The 18,997-nt window shown below is 45.6% G+C and overlaps 1 protein-coding gene across 1 annotated transcript; it reads right to left on the bottom strand.

The window, feature by feature from the left end:
- Positions 1–10,733: 10,733 nt before the first annotated feature.
- On the bottom strand, positions 10,734–18,165 carry LOC113408532 (alpha-2-macroglobulin-like; the record flags this gene model as incomplete). Its single annotated transcript, XM_029913943.1, has 8 exons — positions 10,734–11,102; positions 11,691–11,817; positions 12,976–13,204; positions 13,860–13,962; positions 16,005–16,101; positions 17,019–17,189; positions 17,432–17,581; positions 18,023–18,165. Coding segments are annotated over 8 exons (1,184 nt in total), but the record flags the coding sequence as incomplete, so codon positions are not given.
- Between the last annotated feature and the right edge of the window lie 832 nt (positions 18,166–18,997).

Here is an 18,997-nt window from a genome sequence, read left to right as displayed (position 1 = left end):
AGGAGGAGGAGGGAACAATTTAAATCAGGATTTAAATCACTTGTTTTGTTTAAATTATTGATTTAAAATAGGGTTGAGGGTTTGTAAAACCAATGTAAGTATTAGTGCTACTGCTACTTTAGATTTGCAGTTTGTGATGAACTAAGTTATAAAGACTCGTGTTTCTAAATGCCACTACGGCTAGGGGATCCTGTTTGAATTTGACTGAACTTCTAGACAGAAAAACAAAATACTGGAAGTGAAGGTGCTGTTTCTGCAAACTGTTTAGCAGGTACTGTAGGGGATATATAGAACAGGTCTGGTATGAATGATTAATAACTAGTGATTCCTTCCAGCCCTCAAAAATGAGAAAAGCTATCCACCTCTGTTTATCCCAAAATAGGATGCACTTAGGAATAAAATGGTTCACATCAGGTGAGACCCTTTGTCTATGGACCCACAGTTCAGCGAAGGTCAGGAGTTGCTCTCCCCAAGAAGAGAAACTAAAATGGCTAATGAGAGTATTGTTAATCACCTAGAAAAGAATCTCTCATTCTTTGCATATGGACAAAACCTCTTTCTCCCTCCTAATCTAGCTAAAAAGAACTCCAAGTTATCAAGAAAGGGTCATTCCCTGCTTTCCTATGCAAAGTGGCCCAAGAGATGGGTGGGGAAGCTGTAAGTTAAACAAACCAGAAGTGTGGCTGTAAGATTGAAGGTCAAATTGGGTGAACTGCCCGTTTCCCCAAGAAATCCAAACGATAATCTTTCCACCCCAAATTAGAAGCTGAACATTGTTCTTGCTAGTAAATATTAACCTTTTATGATTTTTGTATGTTAAACTCTCGTAATAGTTTTATATCCTAACCAAAAGCCTTTTCATTTTTTGTATCTATATAGTTATTGCCATATACATATTGAAACTAACCCAACGGTGAAGGGAAGATGATGGAAGGAATGCAATCATTTACTCTGGTTTTTACCCCAACTTCACTAATATAGCTCAGACAGCAAGGGAAGGGAACCCCTCAAAACTACTGAAAGGTATCTACAGAAGTATGTTATCATAAACAAGACTGGGTAATTAATAAGGGATGCTTATGATCCAATTATGTTCTGTGATTGATAAGAAGTATTTGTTATTACAGATGGGTTCTATAATGGATGGAATAATGACCCATTGAAACACGTTTTTAACTCATTAAGAACTTTCAGTTGTTACAGCTGCTAGTAATAATGACTGGATTAGAGATTCCTTTTCACTCATCAGTCAGGTAAATGGAGGCCCATAAAGGAAATTCCATCAACAACTAGAAAAACAGAACACATGGTAAAAATAATCATGGGAAAGTACTTTTTCCTCCAAAAAGAAGTTTCTTTATCTCACCCTGTATAAAAGGAAAGAGGGTTGGAAAGTCAGTTTGGGAATGAACACACTCAGCATTCCACCAGGTACAGAAAAAGGGAATATATGTGAAAGAAAACAGTCGATTATAGTAAAAATCTTAAATGAAACAAACTGTACCATAGAATCCCTGTGGATATAAATTCCATGTTTGAATAATAAGAGTACAGCAGTAGGAATATGCTACTGACCACCTGACTTGAATAGTGACGGTGACTCACAAGAGTGAAATGCCTGCAATTTTTTAAAAACACCATAATAGAGGCTCAAATTATATGTATATCCCAAATAAAAAAAAGTAAGAGGACCAAAAAAGTGCCACTGTGGCTAAACAACAGAGTGAAAGAGGTTGTTAGAGAATAAAAGGACATCTTTTAAAAACTGGAAGTCAAATCCGACAGAGGAAAATAGAAAAGAACATAAACTATGGAAAATCAAGTGTAAAAGTAAAATTAGGCAGGCCGAAAAAGAATTTGAAGAGCAACTAGCAAAAGGCTTAAAAACTAACAGCAATTTTTTTTAAGTACATCAGAAGCAGGAAGCCTGACAAACATCAGTGGGGTCACTGGACAATCAAGGTAAAGGAGCACTCAAGGAAGAAAAGGACGTTGTGGAGAAGCTAAATGAATTCTTTGCATTGGTCTTAACTGCAGAGGATGTGAGGGAGATTCTTATACTTGAGCCATTCTTGTTGGGTGACAAATCTGAGGAACTGTCCCAGTCTGAGATGTTAATGGAGGAGGTTTTGGAATAAATAGATAGATTAAGCAGTAAATAGTCATCAGGACCAGATGGTATTCACTCAAGAGTTCGGAAGGAACTCAAATAGGAAATTGCAGAACTACTAACTGTGGTACGTAACCTATTGCTTAAATCAGCCTCTGTACCAGATGACTAGCGGATAGCTAAAGTAATTTGCCAATTTTTAAAAAAGGCTCCATTGGTGATCTTGGCAATTACAGGCCGGTAAGATTAATTTCAGTATCGGGTAAATTGGTTGAAACTATAGTAAAGAACAGACTTATCAGAAATAGATGAACACAATTTGTTGGGGAAGAGTCAACATGGCTATTGTAAAGGGAAATCATGCCTCACCAATCCATTAGAATTCTTTGAGGAGGGTCAACAAGCATGTGGACAAGGGTGATTCCGATCTTGGGAGACAGGCCAGTCCTCGCTTACAGACAGCCCCCCAACCTGAAGCAAATACTCACCAGCAACCATACACCACACAACAAAAACACTAACCCAGGAACCTATTCTTGCCACAAAGCCCGTTGCCAACTCTGTCCACATATCTATTCAGGGAACACCATCATAGGACCTAATCACATCAGCCACACCATCAGGGGCTCGTTCACCTGCACATCTACCAATGTGATATATGCCATCATGTGCCAGCAATGCCCCTCTGCCATGTACATTGGCTAAACCACAGTCTCTACGCAAAAGAATAAATGGACACAAATCAGACATCAAGAATTATAACATTCAAAAACGAGTCAGAGAACACTTCAATCTCCCTGGTCACTCTATTACAGACCTAAAAGTCGCAATTATTCAACAAAAAAACTTCAAAAACAGACTCCAACGAGAAACTGCAGAACTGGAATTAATTTGCAAAATGGACACCATTAAATTAGGCTTGAATAAAGACTGGGAGTGGATGAGTCATTACACAAACTAAACTATTTCCCCATGCTAATTTCCCTCCGCTGGGCTCGGGTAAACAGTGAGGTGGCAAGCTTTTCAGATAATACAAAATTATTCAGGATAGTTAAGTCCAAAGCTGACTGCGAAGAGTTACAAAGGGATCTCACAAAACTGGGTGACTGGGCAAAAAAATGGCAGATGGAAATTCAATGTTGATAAATGCAAAGTAATGCACATTGGAAGACATAATTCCAACTAACATATAAAATGATGGAGTCTAAATTAGCAGTTACCACTCAAGAAAAAGATCTTGGAGCACTGAAAAGAAATCTGCTCAGTGTGTAGCAGCCTTCAGAAAAGCTAACAGAATGTTAGGAATGGGATAGATATTAAGACAGAAAACATAATGCCACTGTATAAATCCATTTTATGCCACATCTTAAATACTGCATGCAGTTCTGGTTGCCCAATCTCAAAAAAGATATATTAGAAAAAATACAGAGAAAGGCCACAAAAATGATTAAGGGTATGGAACAGCTTCCATATGAGAAAAGATTAGAAAGACTGGAAGTGTTCAGCTTAGAAAAGAGATGACTAATGGGGGGGATATGACTGAGGTCTATAAAATCATGAATGGTGTGGAGAAAGTGAATAAGGAAGTGTTATTTAGCCCTTCACATAACAAAAGAACCAGGAGTTACTCAATTAATTTAATGGGCAGCAAACTTAAAACAAACAAAAGGAAGTACTTCTTCAAACAGTGCACAGTCAACATGTGAAACTCGTTGCCCGGTGATGTTGTGAAAACCAAAAATATAACAGGTTCAAAAAAGAATTAGATAAATTCATGGAGGATAGGTCCATCAGTGGCTATTAGCCAAGATGGTCAAGGACGCAACCTCATGCTCTTGGGTGTTCCTAAATCTGACTGCCAGAAGTTGGGCCTGGACGAAAGGGGATGGATCACTCAATAATTGCCCTGTTCTGTTCATTCCCTCTGAAACATCTGGTACCAGCCAGTGTTGGAAAACAGGATATTGGGCTAGATGGACCTTCTTTCTGTATTCTGTACAGAGCTGTATTAATCTTTGGTTAAATAATCTCATTTGACCTTGTTATTTGATAATCTTGAATCATTATTAAATTCAAACTTTCAACATTATATATGTGGAAAATATCTCTTGTTCTAATACATAATGTGAAATGCTTATGTACAATAAAAGAATGTGTGGAGTGTGTCCTCCAAATTTAGAAGATTATAAGGGATTTTGTTGGTTTTCATTGTAAATAATTGCTGTGGTCTAACAGTAATAGGAATTGTCTGGCACAAGGAAGAAGAAATGTTAAAAGATGTAAACCAGGGTATAACCTGGGAAAGTGACAGAAATTGCTTAAAAGCAGGGATCCTAATTGATAGTAGGGGCTAAAAATGAAATACAGTCCTTGAAATGAATCAAACATAAACAGCCTCCAATAAGAAAAGAATTGAAGAAATTTGTTATACACAAATGCCATGTACTGGATACTAATGGAAGCAGCAAGCAAATGGAAAGAATATGAATAAGAAGATGCTCCTTACCCTCTTAGGAGCCCTGAAACTAGGATATATAAACTGTATTTTTAGTAAAAAATTCTCCCTTAGCAGCATAAAATCTCTGTCACTTCAGATCCAAACTGGTTCAGTGTTAGCACTAAGAAGTTATTTCAATACACTAGCTAAGTCATTGTGAGCTTTTTGATACACACTTTCAAAAATAGGAGCTTAAAGTTAGGTCTGGTCTACACTACAGACCTATACCTATGTCACTCTAGGGTGTGAAAAATCCCAACCCAAGTGATGTAGTTATATGGATCTAACCCCCCATGTCGACAAAGCTAGGTTGGTGAGAGAGCTTCACCTGTCAACATAGCTAGTGCCTCTCAGGGAGATGGAATAACTACGCCGATGGGAGAGCTCCCTGCTGTCGGTGTAGAGCATCTTCATTCAAGTGCTACAGCAGTGTTTTAAGTGTAGACTTGTCCTTAGGCTCCGAAGCCCATATTTTGGCATCTAAGGGTGGGTATTGTAAAAGCACTGAAATGGTTTAGGAGCACAAGTCTGACTGAACTTGGCCTGTAAATCCTGGTGAAGGAGAATGGCTGGGTCAAAGCATTCAGCTGCTGTGACTGGGGGCAGTTCGCTCTGTGGGAGGGTGGTGGTGGTTGCAGGTACAGGACAGGCTACTGTCCGGGCAGTTTTATGTCTGAGTTTGTGTTGCTCTCACATTAAGGGTGTTACTAAGATGCTGACTTGTCTTTTTCAGTCTCAGAGAAACAAGCCCAGAACAATCACTCTAACAATTTAGCGGGAGAAAGTAAAGAGCTGGCAACACAGAAATACAAAATCTGATTGACATTGAAAAGAGCAATTGCAATTAAGAAAATATCATCATTTAATTTTTGGAAAAATATTGATTTGTATCAACTTTTCTGGGGGCTCCCCTCACCTCTGGAATGACTCGTCCCCAGCCCTAGGGCTGCTCCGGAAGGTCCGGCCCTGTGAGGGGGAGTTACCTGATGTTTATGGCGATGTTAAAGGTCCTTTGAGCCCTGGCGCTGTCACATGTCTTGGGGACTGTGTGCACCTCCAGCGCAAATGGCGCCTCGCCCGGCTTGGGGAGCACATTGTACCTCAGGCTGGTCTGAAAGAGAATACATGGTTCTCTGTGTGTCTCCATCTGTCCATCTCCTCTATCTCCTTCCCTCTGCTCAGTTTCATTCTTTCCTTTATCTCTTCTCTCTCTCTCCCACTTCCCCAACTCTCTCTGTCAACTCTCTCTCCTCCTCACACCTCTTTCCTATTTTCTCCTCCTCTCCCCCATCTCTTCCTCTCTTTTCCTTCCCTCCCTCCCCAATCCACCCCATCTTGCCATCTCCAATGGGAATGAGATGGGCTCCCCTCAGCAGCAGCCTCTCCCTCTCCACTTGCCCCAGGGCCCCATACCTGCACGTAGACACATCCTTCTCCTGTCACCCCCGTGCTGTAGTCCCCTGGCACCTCTGGCAGTGCCACACGCTGGAGCAGCAGACGGTTTGTGGGATCCACCTGGAACTGGGACTGGAAGTTCCCTGTGGATTGCAGGGTCACTGTGGATGCTCCTCCGCTCTTGGCATAGGTGGAGACTCCATATCGGGACAGTGCCTGGAGTGCCACCACTATGTCCTGCCAGACAAGAGATGGGCCCAGGTGCCCAAGGGGATGAATGAGCCATTTCTATGGGCCCGGAGCCCCCACTCCACCAGCTCTTCCTACACAGCAGTGCCCTGATTTTCCCATTTCCACTCCTCACTCCCACAAGCCATTCACTCTATTCCCTTAGGCCCAGATCATCAAAGGTATTTAAGCACCTTTCTCCCACTGAAAGCAGCCAAGTGTCTAAGTACCTTAGGGAACCTAGGCCTTGGGATCTCTGACACTCCACCACAGGCATCTGAGGGAAGATGCCACCACCCTTGCCCCGAAGGGACAGTTCAGAACCAGGTGAAATAGGAGATGCCTGTAGCTCAGAGAGGACCCTGGTGAGGCAGCCAGGAGGCTCAGTAATGGAGTATGAGAAAGTCTTTCAGCCCTTTGGGTATCAAGCCAACCAGGGAAATGGTGGAACATGGGGCCAATGATTGGTCCTGTCTAGAGAGGTCACTCCCTGAGGTCCCAGCCTCCAAGCACCAGCATAGCCAGCACCTGCTCAAAGGGGTAGGTGGCACCTCCTGTTTGGTTGTCACTCAGGATGATGCTCCCCTCCTGTGATGCTAATGAAGGGATGTAGGGGCTCAATCCTGCCAAGTGTTTAACTTTAAGGCTGTTTGAGGTCAATGGGACAACTCATGTGCCTAAAGTAAAGCAAGCTTTGCTGGGTCAGGCCCAAAGCGCTCAGTGCCCTGAAATGACATATTGTAGTGACTGCAGGGCCACCTAGAAATTCACCATTACACACTGTGGCCAATTAGTCCTGTAGGGCTACAGTAGGGATAGAACTCAGCTCCTCCTGCTCCAAAGGCCCAGACCCCCATGGCTTGAACTAAAGAAGAAGCCCTGTTATTTATTGAGATGACCAAAACAATTTTGACTAAAACTCAGGAACTAAATGTTGTTAAAAAAGAGGGTTTAGTCAAAACATTTTTAGTTTTTGGTACACACCCCTCCCCTGCAAATTTTCTTCTGAGAATAGTCGGTTTTCCCCCTTTTTATAATTGTTTTCCAACTTTTGCCAGGTGGTAAATAGTAGCCAAGTGTGAAAATTGGGCTTTCCCTCTCTTTCTTCACCCACTTAGCATCCAGGTCCACCCCCTAGCCCCGGCTCTGCTCCAGCCCTAGCACTAGCTCCACCCAGACCTGGAGGACCCTGCATGCTGGATGCATTACACACAGCTCCGGCCAGCTGGAGGGAGAGGGACAGCAGTGGCACAGCAGCGGAGTGCCAGATGCACGTGCCGTGCAGCAGCAGGAGGAGGGTGGGCGGGTGAGTGGGTGGCTCGGCGGTGGCAGAGGAGATCCTCAAAAAAGGTCGGCCTGCCGTGCCATCTCAAGGAGCTTCGCCCGGCATGGGGCTGTGGGACGGGATGGGTGCCGGGAGCTGTGAGCGCTGGAGAGTAGCATCTCCTTCCAGAGCTGGGTGCGCATGTGAGACCTCTGGGGGCCCCTGGCCAGAGCATCCATCGCCCCCCGCAAGGCCAGTTGGAGGAGGTGGGGGGGAAGTTGGGACCTCGATCCCTCCTGCTCCCCCTCTTCCCCGTCATTGCCCGCCCACCCAAAGTCGGGGCCCACCCAAATGTCCCATGTTAGCTATGCCACGGTTGTGCCAGTGCTTAACCACCCTTATAGTTAGAAAGTTTTTCCTAATATCTCACCTAAATCTCCCTTGCAGCAATCTAAGCCAATTACTTCTTGTCCTTGGTGGACATGGAAAACAATTGATCACCATTCTCTTTCTAGCACATATTATTCCTGGGCGAATTCTGCACCAAAACTTTAAAAATTCTACATACAATATATTAAAATTTGACATATTTTATGTGTCAAAATAACGCAATATAATCACACCGGTTTCAATTATTTTGGTAATTTATTTAAACTACAATACAATGGATGGAGAATAGAAGTAGGGATCATTGGAGGAAATCCCCAAATCCTCTTTGTCTAATAGTAATGTAGCTAGGCTTGACCCTTTATTTCTAGTTATTAGTCAAGATATAACAATGTTATATGCAGCCATATGTTCATATTACATCATAGGGAACTGAAGAGCAAGTGAGGGCTGGGGAATCAAACTTATAGTTTATATTGGCTACTGTCCCTCTCCAGAAAGGTCAGAAGTAAACAGTTAATGATGTACATTTTGATAGGAAAATGTTTCAGTCCAAAAATTTAGACCAGTTCTAATCACTCAAGCACCATAAGCATTTATAAGGCCATACCGTCATTTACAATAGGGCTTCTTTACACCACTCTGGCAATGTAAAGGAGCCTTAAAACTTTTACACCTGTTTTATGCTCCTGGGGGAATTCACTAAGAATGGGAACAATTCACTAAGGGTATGTCTACACTACAGGATTAATCCGAATTTAGATAATTCGAATTTGGGAAACAGGTTGTATAAATTCGATTGTGCGCGGCCACACTAAGCACCTTAATTCGGTTTTTAACCACATTAATTCGGTGGTGTGCGGCCACACTACCCCATTAACTTAAACACAGTAATTCGGTGGTGTGCGGCCACACTAACCCTAATTCGAATTAACAAAATCGATTTAGGCGTTACTCCGCTCGTCGAGGTGGAGTACAGAAATCGATTTTAAGTGCCCTTTAATTCGAATTAACTGGCTCTGTAGTGTGGACGGGTGAAGGGTTAATTCGGATTAACGCAGCTAAATCCGAATTAAAGTCCTAGTATAGACCAGGCCTAAGAATGGGAACAACTAAGCAGGCAGGCTGCTACATTATGCTCTGCCTCAGGGGACAGAGCCTGCTTCATGCCTTCCTCCAAACACCCCAGAGCCCTGTCCCTCCACGCCAAGCCTGTCACAATGGCAAGCCAGAGGGACAGAGTCTCTCTCATTCATTCACTTTCTCGCTCACCTGCCCGCCCAGTCCTCCCTGCCCCCCACCGTGCTGATTTACGTCTCCTCCAGCTGCTCCAGGCCGCCAGGGACGGGGGAGTGACTGCACTTCCCTTTGCTTCCCCTCAGAAGTCATTTTTCTGTGGGGAACCAAAGAAATCTGCAGACGACATGGTGCAGAATTCTCCCAAGAGTAACATATTTGAAGATTGTTATCTTGTTCCCCCTCAGCCTTCTCTAGATTAAACATACCCAATTCTTTCAACCTTTCCATATAGATCAGATTTTCTAAACCTCTTATCATTTTTGTTGCTGTCCTCACTCCAATTTGCTCATGTTTTTCCTAAAGCGTGGCACCCAGGAGGACTGGCCACAGGACTCATTCTTACCTTGAAGCTTACAGAGTTGTTTTTTCTGGATTGATACAATAATGTGAATCATATCTTTGCCTTACTGAAAAAGGTGGGATGCATTTCTGTAACTCAGAGAGGAGCTGCAGTATTAGATCATGTGTTACTGCTTACATCACACAATTTAAAAATGATTAGTGCTTTCCTATAATGGAGAGAGGAGTGGCCACCTCTATCACGTGATATTGCTCTGATCAGACATGTAACAAGTTATCACTACTTCCCTATTACATAGAATAGCTATGGAGGTTTATATTATGAGATATTGTTTATGCTGGCTGGGTGTCATGTCAAAAAAAAAAAGGGGTGGGGGGAAGTCAGAGGTTCCTCATCACAAAATACTGTAAGAGACAAACATTTATAGAAAAATATGCAAAAAAATCATTGGCTCACATTACCTTGAGCACTTTTTAATTGTTTGCAATCAAATGATTTAAAATAAATAATGATAATTTACTAATCATTCACAAATGTTTTAAAATGAAGGCACTGTCCCATATTCCACTACACTGGTCACATACAGCACAAGATTTGTTACAGTTCCTGGAAGTGTCCTGTTTGGGAATGGGCCGGCAGGGTTTACAAGTAGATCTGGGAGAAATTTTTTGGAAAAGCTTGTTTTTCGCTGTAAAATGCAGATTCGGATTGACAAAAACATTTCTCACATTTGTGCTAAATTCACCAAATTGTTTCAGTTAAAAAAAATCAAAACATTTTGTTTTGAGATTTTCTAAACAAAATATTTTGATTTTTCAATTCAATATTACTTTTTAAAATTTTAGTTTAATTTTATGTTGAAAAAAAGTAAAACAATTTGAAAAAACAACAGTATGATTCATGTCAGGTCGTTATCAAACTTTTTGTTGGACTTAAAACTACATTTTTTTTGTCCATTTTGGTTCATCAAAAAACCCTGAAACATTTTCATTTGGGTTGACCCAAAACGATTCTTTTTTTGATTTTTCAGTTGGCAGCAAACCAAAAAAACCAGTTACTTGCACAGCTCTATTTACAAGGACCATGATCCACGTCCACAGCTAATGTAAATCTGCAGAGCTGCATTGAATTTAATGGCACTATGCCAATCTACACTGCTGAGGGCTCGATCCCATGACTTGTTATGGACAAAACCTAAAAGTCATGGTTACTGTCCCAAAAGACATGGCTTTGCTTATTATTTCAATCACATGGTGTAACAAGATACCAGTATTTTTCTGTAAGAAGTTATGCAGTATTACAGTTTATACTGGCTAATATAGTGACTTATCGCTGCTTCCCTTTACAGCATTAGAGAACGTGTTATTGCTGAGATCATATTAAGTCATTATGGCTTCCCTATAAAACCAAGAAGACCTGCAGCATTATATCAGTTGTCACTACACAGCAGTAAGTTATCATGGCTTCTCTACACCACAGAGACCAAACAGCCCACCTACCTCCACTAACAGCTGTTTGATCACCGTGTCCTTCCGCCCTTTGTCCAGGGTCTCCACTACCTCGTTCCCGCAGGGCAGATCTGTCTTCAGGGCCTCAGCGCTCACTGAGAAATCCACATTACCTGAAACAAAGGAGGATAAGTGTTCTGCCAGGCACTGCAGCTACAGAGGTGTCAGTGTCATTCGCTTGGTGTTCTGCTTTGATTACATGGAAACCTCTCTAAAGAGGGCAGAGCTCAAGTCACATGTAGGTTAGCACTTTAGCACAGCTCTGCGGCAGCCTTAGTTTCCAACCCCTAGACTCCAATGGCTACATCGAATGGGGCTGGGCAAGATGGAGAGGAGGGGAGTGCAGGGTCATTTCTTCAGATTCTGCCGCCCAGACCCCTGCATAGTGTCAGAGCCATCATCTTCCTTTTCCAGAAATTTCAGACCCAACCAGTCTGTCAATCCAGGTATTTATATGGCCCCCATCGCAGTAGTCAGATGGGGAAACTGAGGCACAGGGACACTGACTTGCCCAAGAGCTGGACACTGAGTCCAGGTCTCCTGAGTCCAGTCCAGTGCCTCAGCCACAAGGCCAGCCTTACTCCTTGGAGCCACCAGAAATCTTATCCAGAAATTTCAGTGCCACTTGGTCCCTTTCACAGAGGTTTTGGAGCCATCCATTAGTTCCTGATCCGAGATTTTGGAGTTGCCAGGTCCCTTACCCAGAGATTTTGGGGTCACAGCCCAAGACACTGTTTTCCGTCCGTTCACACAGAGACAATAAGATTCTTCTTCCTTCTCCACAGGGGTAGCCCGGAAGTCATCAGATGGAGCCAGTGAGATGCTGACCTGTCAATCATACAGAGAGGTGCCATCAGGCAGGGAGAGAGAGGGGTTCGAAGGGTTTGGGGGTAAAAGGAGATGGGACAGTGCAGGGGAGGAGAGGGGGCAGGGAGTTTGGGGGCCACAGGAATTTGGTGGGGCAGGGATTGAGGTGGGGAAAGCTGAGGGGTACTGAGGTTTGGGGAGGTGCAGGAGACTGAGGATGGGCAGAGAGTTGGGTGCATGGCTCTGAAGAAACAGGTGATTGCAGGGCCTGAGGGACCCAGGACCAGTTGTGGGAATAAAGACAAAGTGGTGACCCCAAATTTACCACCTTGGTATGAGTCTGAGAGCCCTCTGGTGTCTTGTTAGGGGAGGAGGGGAAGTGCTGGCTGTGGGGGGTGGGGGGCTATCTGGGAGTAGCTGAGAGGGAACAGAATTGGGGACCATCAGTGAGCGTAGCGAAGGGCAGGAAAGGGATGGGGAAGCGGATGAGAGGGCCTTGGGGGCCCTTAACACTGTAAAGTTTGTTCCCGCTTCACTTTATCTAGAATGAAACCCATTTAAATAAAAGCTGAGAGAAAAGTCACCACAATTTTGCAGGGACCCCCTTCCTGAGTCCCCTCCAGTCCCTTGTGCTGGAGCAGGAATACACTGCAGGCTAGTGGGGCTAAAGAGTCAGTGCCGTTTCCATGGATGCAACAGGCCAGCGAGTTTCCCAGCGGCTGTAGTGCAGCTGGGGGTGTTGTGCGGCATGAGGCCAAAGGCCAAGCACATGTGTCCATTCCAGGAAGCCTGGAGTCTCCACTAGAGTAAGGGGTGATGCACAGTGTGTGGTCACCCCAGGTACCTTGCTTACCATGGGGTCATGAAATAGGCACAGGAGGTCTAAGGCCAGCTGCCTTCAGCCACACAGGAAGTTGGTGTCAGGTATATCTGCAGCTCGCAAACCTTTGTCAGTCAGACAGATTCCTTCTTTCATAACGCCCACTCTGTACCTCTATAGTAACACACATCTAGGAGCCAATCGGATTCCTCCTTTCCATCACCCATTTCTTTCCACTGTAATAAGACACTTTCCTAGGGGCCAATCAGCTGCCTCCCTTGGATGGGAAGCCATGTTGCAACTGGCCCATGTGGTCTCCTCCCTGGCCCCTGCTGAGCAAAGCTGTGAGTGTCCCTTACCCTGATGCAGCGGGTCAGGTAGTTGAAGACAGTGGCCCTTAGTGTGAAAGCCTCGCCGCGCACCACAGAGTAGGGCAGGGTGAGCTGCACGAAGAAGGGCTGGAAGGCTCTGAAGGACACGGTTGGGGACAGGCCAAAGCCAGTGTCACTTGAAGTGCAGAACGCGTTGGCTTTCCATTCTGTGATGGTGTCAGGGATGGTCACGGCCAAATCAGCACTTCCGACAGACCTGGTGACAAAACAAGAACGAGATGGGGGGAGCTTTCCTAGCTTTGGGGGAAACAACTGTGTCCCTCACAACATCCTGAATGAACCCCCCTCCTTTTGTAACTGCCTTGGGAGCACTGGGGGTGTGCATGCTGGTTGGTTATTGTAGGCTCACCGCAGAACACTTCCTCCCATCCTATCCTACATCCAGCTCCACAGAAGAATCATCCAAATAACAAGACTGGGGGTGGGGTTCCACGGTGAACAGAAAATCCCGCAGGACACACGGATACAGAAAAGGATGAGCTGCATAGCTAATAGCGACTTCTGCTCCAGAGCTGGGACCAAAAAGAAATTACACCTCCCTCCGACACACACAAACAAACACAAACACACACAACAGGGGATTGTACATTGAGATCCACACAATTGTCTCCCAGTTATTGAGAGGAGAAGGAGTCGCTGTGGTGTATTAGTAGAACTAGTTAACTTACTTCCTGTCTTTCCTCTACCTGCCCATCTATCCCTCATGCTTGTCTCTCTCTAGCCTATCTACAAAAGATACTCCATCTATCACAGAAGGATATAAGCACATCTCATGGTGTCTGAGCAACTTCTTCTGAGAGTCTGTGTAACCCAGTTGACCACACTCACCACATCCCCTAAACATCACTTACTTCACTTGAACTAAATCCCAAATCCACGTCTCAGGGAAATACTTCCGGATGGTCTCCACTGGGCCATGAATGAGATTTTCCATCATGCCACCAACTAAGGTATCTGCATCATATGAGAGCCTCGCTTTAGATGTTGGAGGAGGTAAGGGAGAGAAAGGTGATATGTTAGACCCCATTCTATATCATGGCACTTTGTTTCCGGTTAGTAACAGATTAGATTCTAAACCCTAGATTTGAAACCCCCTCTTTTCAAATTCAGACCCAAACTTAAACCTATCTCTGCTTGCAACCAATCACTCCCTTCCCCACCCCACTCTCCCAATGTCATCAGCTGTCTTTTCTGAACTTCTTTAGAAGCCATTGAAAAAACATCTCTATTGCCCTATTATGAGCTCAGCACTGTCTGTTTTCTAAAGACTTCTGCACTTCTTATAGGGGTGGTATGGATGAACATGTTTATTCCAACTCCACCAATCATGGAGCATATGGGAAGCCCAGACATAATAACTGCATTGAAGCAGCCCTCAGAGCCCTGCCTATATCCACTTCAAATGGAATTAACCTGTGGAACTCACTGCCCCAAGCCGTTATAGATGCAAATAGTTCAGTGAGTTTCACAGAAAAAAAACCTGTGTCTGTATATGACTAAGAGTAGCAGCAACACTAGTGACACCAGCTAGGATTCAGATGATCCGGGATATCAGTCCTCGTGCTTCAGGGCATAAGCTAATATCCAGCCATAGATCAGGAAGAAATTTGCCCCATAGCACAGTGAGGTGTAATACAGAGGTTTTCCACCTTCCTCTGAAGCAGCCACCATTGGCCACTGTCTGAAGAGGGACCTTGCGCTAGAAAGACGACAGTGCTGATCCAATATGGTCAGGAGGCAGGACACTGCCATATACAGACCAGTAGTCTGATGTTCTACAGTAGGAATGGGGACATTGGATTAGAGGGTCAGTGATCTGATCTAGTTAGTCTTCATTTCCACTGGTGTAACTGAGAGCATAATTAACACTAATATTTAGACATCTAATCTCAAGAGCTCTTCACAAGGCTGTGTAAGTATCATTAGTTCCCTTTTACAGATAGGAATATTGAGGCACAAAGAAGTGACGTGGTTCACCCAAACTCACATAACCAAGGCAATGGCAGAGATGGGAATGAAATTCAGATTTCCTGACTCCCAATTCTAAACCCTCTCCACAAGTTCACACGGGGTATGCCTACATTGCAATGTAAACCCAGGGTTATGAGAACTTGAATTAGCAGACCCTGGGTTTGTCAATCCAAGCTTTGAGCGTCTAAACTCACTTGTAACCCCAGGTTAGGAATTGTTGAACCCTGGGTCCCAGCTTGGGGTTCCAGCATTTACACTGCATTATGTGGGCCCGTGTCCAACCACCTCTATCCCAGACTTCCTAGCGCTCTCCGAAAATGTGGCCACACTAGCCCTTTGTTCATGGAGCAGTGTGGGAAAACTTGACTGTTCACCAAACTTCACTGTCCCATGGACAAAGAAAGTTGATCTATGGGATGCTTTTGGCAGACTCCCAGAGCATGAGTCCAGTGGGGCTGTATCTACACTGCAAAGCAATAGAGTTTGAACCCTGGGTCCTGGCTTGACTCATGGTCCTCCTTCCATCCCTGTGGGGTCCTGGGATCCTGGGTCCAAGCCATGGGTTTGCACTATTTGTGCATAGATAGATGGGAGTTTAGGCCTCTGCCTGAGTTAAAATGTTGGGCACACCCCTTTGAACTTGGCCCTCTCTCTGCTTAGTTTTTCTTCTGGCGCTTGCTATAAAATGGAAATGTGGAAGTGGAAATCGTCCTGTCCCATAAATTCAACAAGATTTAGCAGCCATTTTGTGCCAGTGCAGCACAACTACATTAGGGGGTGCAAGGTGCCACTGCATCAGTGTAGTTACAACAGTGCATATTTCCTTAGCTGGTGAGCAAGCAGTGGAAATGGACCAGATTCCTATTTCAGGACTGACTTGCTTGGATTTCGGCCAGCACAGCTGAGAACAGAGTCTAGTCCTACTGGTCTAGTTTCCATGCAGAGGAGAGGGTGAAAGGGAGGGGAGCAGGAAAAGCACCTAACAGGGGGGTATAAGCGGGGCAAAACAAAGCAGGATATTTTACCAGCAATACCATATGCTTCAGGTACACCGTACGTTCTCTCCATGCAGGGTCTGGGCTTATGGACCTTGGTGCTGGTGAAGCCTTTTAAACCCATCGCCTGTAAAAAGATAACCCAGACAGCTATGTGGTAAAGTAAACCATATGTCAGGAGATAAACGTGCCGTCTGGACTGGACCGGCATGTGACGAGCTTATCACAGTGCAGGGATGGGTCATTGCAAGAGCAGATACTAAGGCCTGAGACGTCAATGCCAGTGTGGCAGGCGGGAAGCCAAGGGTGAGGTCTATGTCAGTGAAAGGCGCCGGATCAGCAGCTGGTGACGGACGTCCTGTGTATCCTCAGAGCAGGTTCATCAGAGGCATGAGCAGTGCAAGCTTGCACTGTGCACTCAGCCCCTGCCGGCTTGCCTCGGCCTTGCCCTGGAGGGAGTTCAGTCTCTCTGGCCCAGTCCATCCCCTGCCTCTCTGCTGAGATGCCTAACAGTCATTGTCAGGTGTGCTGGGGTTGGGTGATTTGGGAGCAAGTCCCACTGGGAACAAACCTGAAATCCCGCAGGACACCAAACCCTCACTAGCTGGGGCTGGGTAATTACCCTGGGTGCTGGCTCAGAGTGGCACTCCGCACATCTGTGCGTGTGCGTGTGTAGCTAAAATGGAGACTGGCACTTCACAGAGACCTACATAGATGGGATAGAGAGCGTGTGGGACAGGATCTCTATGACAAAATGGCTGCAGAGGCTGAGTTGCCCATTTCTGGGCTCTATTTCTTTGCCCCAGCTGTTAGGACGTCTCCTTTTCGTATTTAAATTAGTGATGGGAAACCTCTAGAGTTCAGTGGTTGAGAGAGGCATTCAGGCCTCAATGCTGGGGGGTTCCCATCTGGGGTTTTCTGGCCCAGCTTTAGTTATTACCTCGAATGTGCTGGCTAACAAGCACCCAGCTCAGACAGCATCAGGTGAGGAAATCTTCTGAACTAAAAGCGATTTCACACACCAAAGGGAGACGTGGCGCTCACCTTGAGAACATTGTAGGCGTCCCCTTCACCGTCAGGAGAAATGGGTCCATAGATGAATCCGTTTATAATGACGTTGTCGAGTTTCACACAAGGGTTATCGTCTTCTTCCTCCAAATGGTGATCCCGGTAATTATAACCCCTGATCTCCTTCACCGGGAGCAAATCATACACCTGCGGGGACACGCCTCGATGTCAGTGACCACAGGCCCAATAATAATAAACCAGCGTGTGCCACCCTAGCAATCACAGACAACTTTAAACTAATACACCCGTGTGTGCAATCCCAGTTACCAAGGTTGACCCTACAATAACAGACAGACTGCTCTGCCCTAGCTCTCACGAGTGATTCTCGGCACTTTCCAGACAAGACCAGCTCTTGCACCTGTTGATCACTGGGCCAGGCTGGCATTTACAGAGCTGGGCGAGAGCTCGGCTTCAGGCTTCATGAGGAGGACGCTCTTGTCCACAGCACGGACGGCGCACAGGGAGCCCGGGGAGGCTCCGACCCGGAGGTGAGTGTCGGAGGCAGGGAGGCCCTCGTCCGGAGAGAAATGCAAGTCAACCTGCAACGCCAGGAAAGGAGTTAGAGGAGCTACTTCTCCAGGTACCTTCACACTCTGCCTCGCAGCACAGCCCAGTCCTGGAACCGCCGCACACAGCTCTGTCAATGCCCCTGAACTCTGCCCTGCAGCCCCCGCTATTCCAGTCCTGGGTTCCCCACAAAGCCCTGCCAATGCCCCTCAGTCCTGACCAATGCAATTCAAACATGACCAGCAGCGCCCCCATACGTCAGTTCTGCTTCCACCCTTATAATTCTGCCTATGCAAATTACTCCTGATGTGCATTCATCTCTCATATTCAATTACTGATCCATGGTCAGTGCCTGATGGGCTCATGGAGCCATTGAACATTTCCTGAGTCTTCATTGAAATTTGCAATTCCAGGTTCCACAGGTGGGCCATTGTCCATGGGGTGAATGTGAGTTATAGAAACCGGATGCTCACCTTATTGGCAAAGCAGTTTTCAATCTTGAAATCTTCGGAATTGGCGATAACGTCCCCGCTGGGTAAAGTGGTGTATACAAGTACCCAGGCCAGGGGGGTGATATCAGGCCTCACGGGGAGCCTCAGCTCAAATACCTGGATAACTGGCAAACAGAGAGAGGGGGCGGGGGCTAAGCTATAGAGAATCAGCTCCAGGGCCACACATTTCCCTAGGCTCCCTCATTATGGCTGCAATATCAGCCACTCTGAAAAATTCGCTATCCAAGGGTAAGAGTTTTGGCGCATAGTTGAGGCCTTTGACTCTTACTGCAGACACCCGGTGCAGGATGTTCAGGTGAGATGGGTTTGGTGGATCTCAGCATGTCCCCTAAATCCATATCAGCTAGAGTCTAGCACTGTCCTCCATCAGTGCAGGACCCCCCTGCCCATGCAATAATGAAGGCGAGGAAAGAAGTGCATGTTGTACAGTGGCTCTGTGCGGAGGGTTGTGCTCACAGAGCTGCAGAGGGGGTGGGATTCCATACTTCTGGTCCTCAAGGTGGAATTTGCCCAGCCAGCCTGAATCATTCAAACTGGGGATCCTTCAGACTGCCATTAATGAAATGAAATTGGTCAGGGGAACTGTATGTGTGTCAAAGGTGGGAGGGATAGCTCAGTGGTTTGAGCATTGGCCTGCTAAATCCAAGGCTGTGAGCTCAATCCTTGAGGGGGCCATTTAGGGATCCGGGACAAAAATCTGTCTGGGGATTGGTCCTGCTTTGAGTACAGGGTTGGACTAGATGATCTCCTGAGGTCCCTTCTAACCCTGGTATTCTATGATTCAAAGGGAGAGAGAGACCATGACTAGTGAGACAAGAAGGTAAGAGAGAAAGCAAAGAGGAGAGAAGGGTACTGTTCTCAGCACCTCCTTCAAACACAGCAGCTCAGCCTTCCAGGACAGGCTGAGAAAGGGATGAGGAGAGCTCACAATGAGAA

Source organism: Terrapene carolina, unplaced genomic scaffold (genome assembly GCF_002925995.2).
Source record: "Terrapene carolina triunguis isolate 2854851 unplaced genomic scaffold, T_m_triunguis-2.0 Scaffold17773, whole genome shotgun sequence".
NCBI lineage: Eukaryota > Metazoa > Chordata > Testudines > Emydidae > Terrapene > Terrapene triunguis.
The sequence above is the reverse complement of the archived record's forward strand: the minus strand, read 5'-3'. Positions and strand labels throughout refer to the sequence as shown.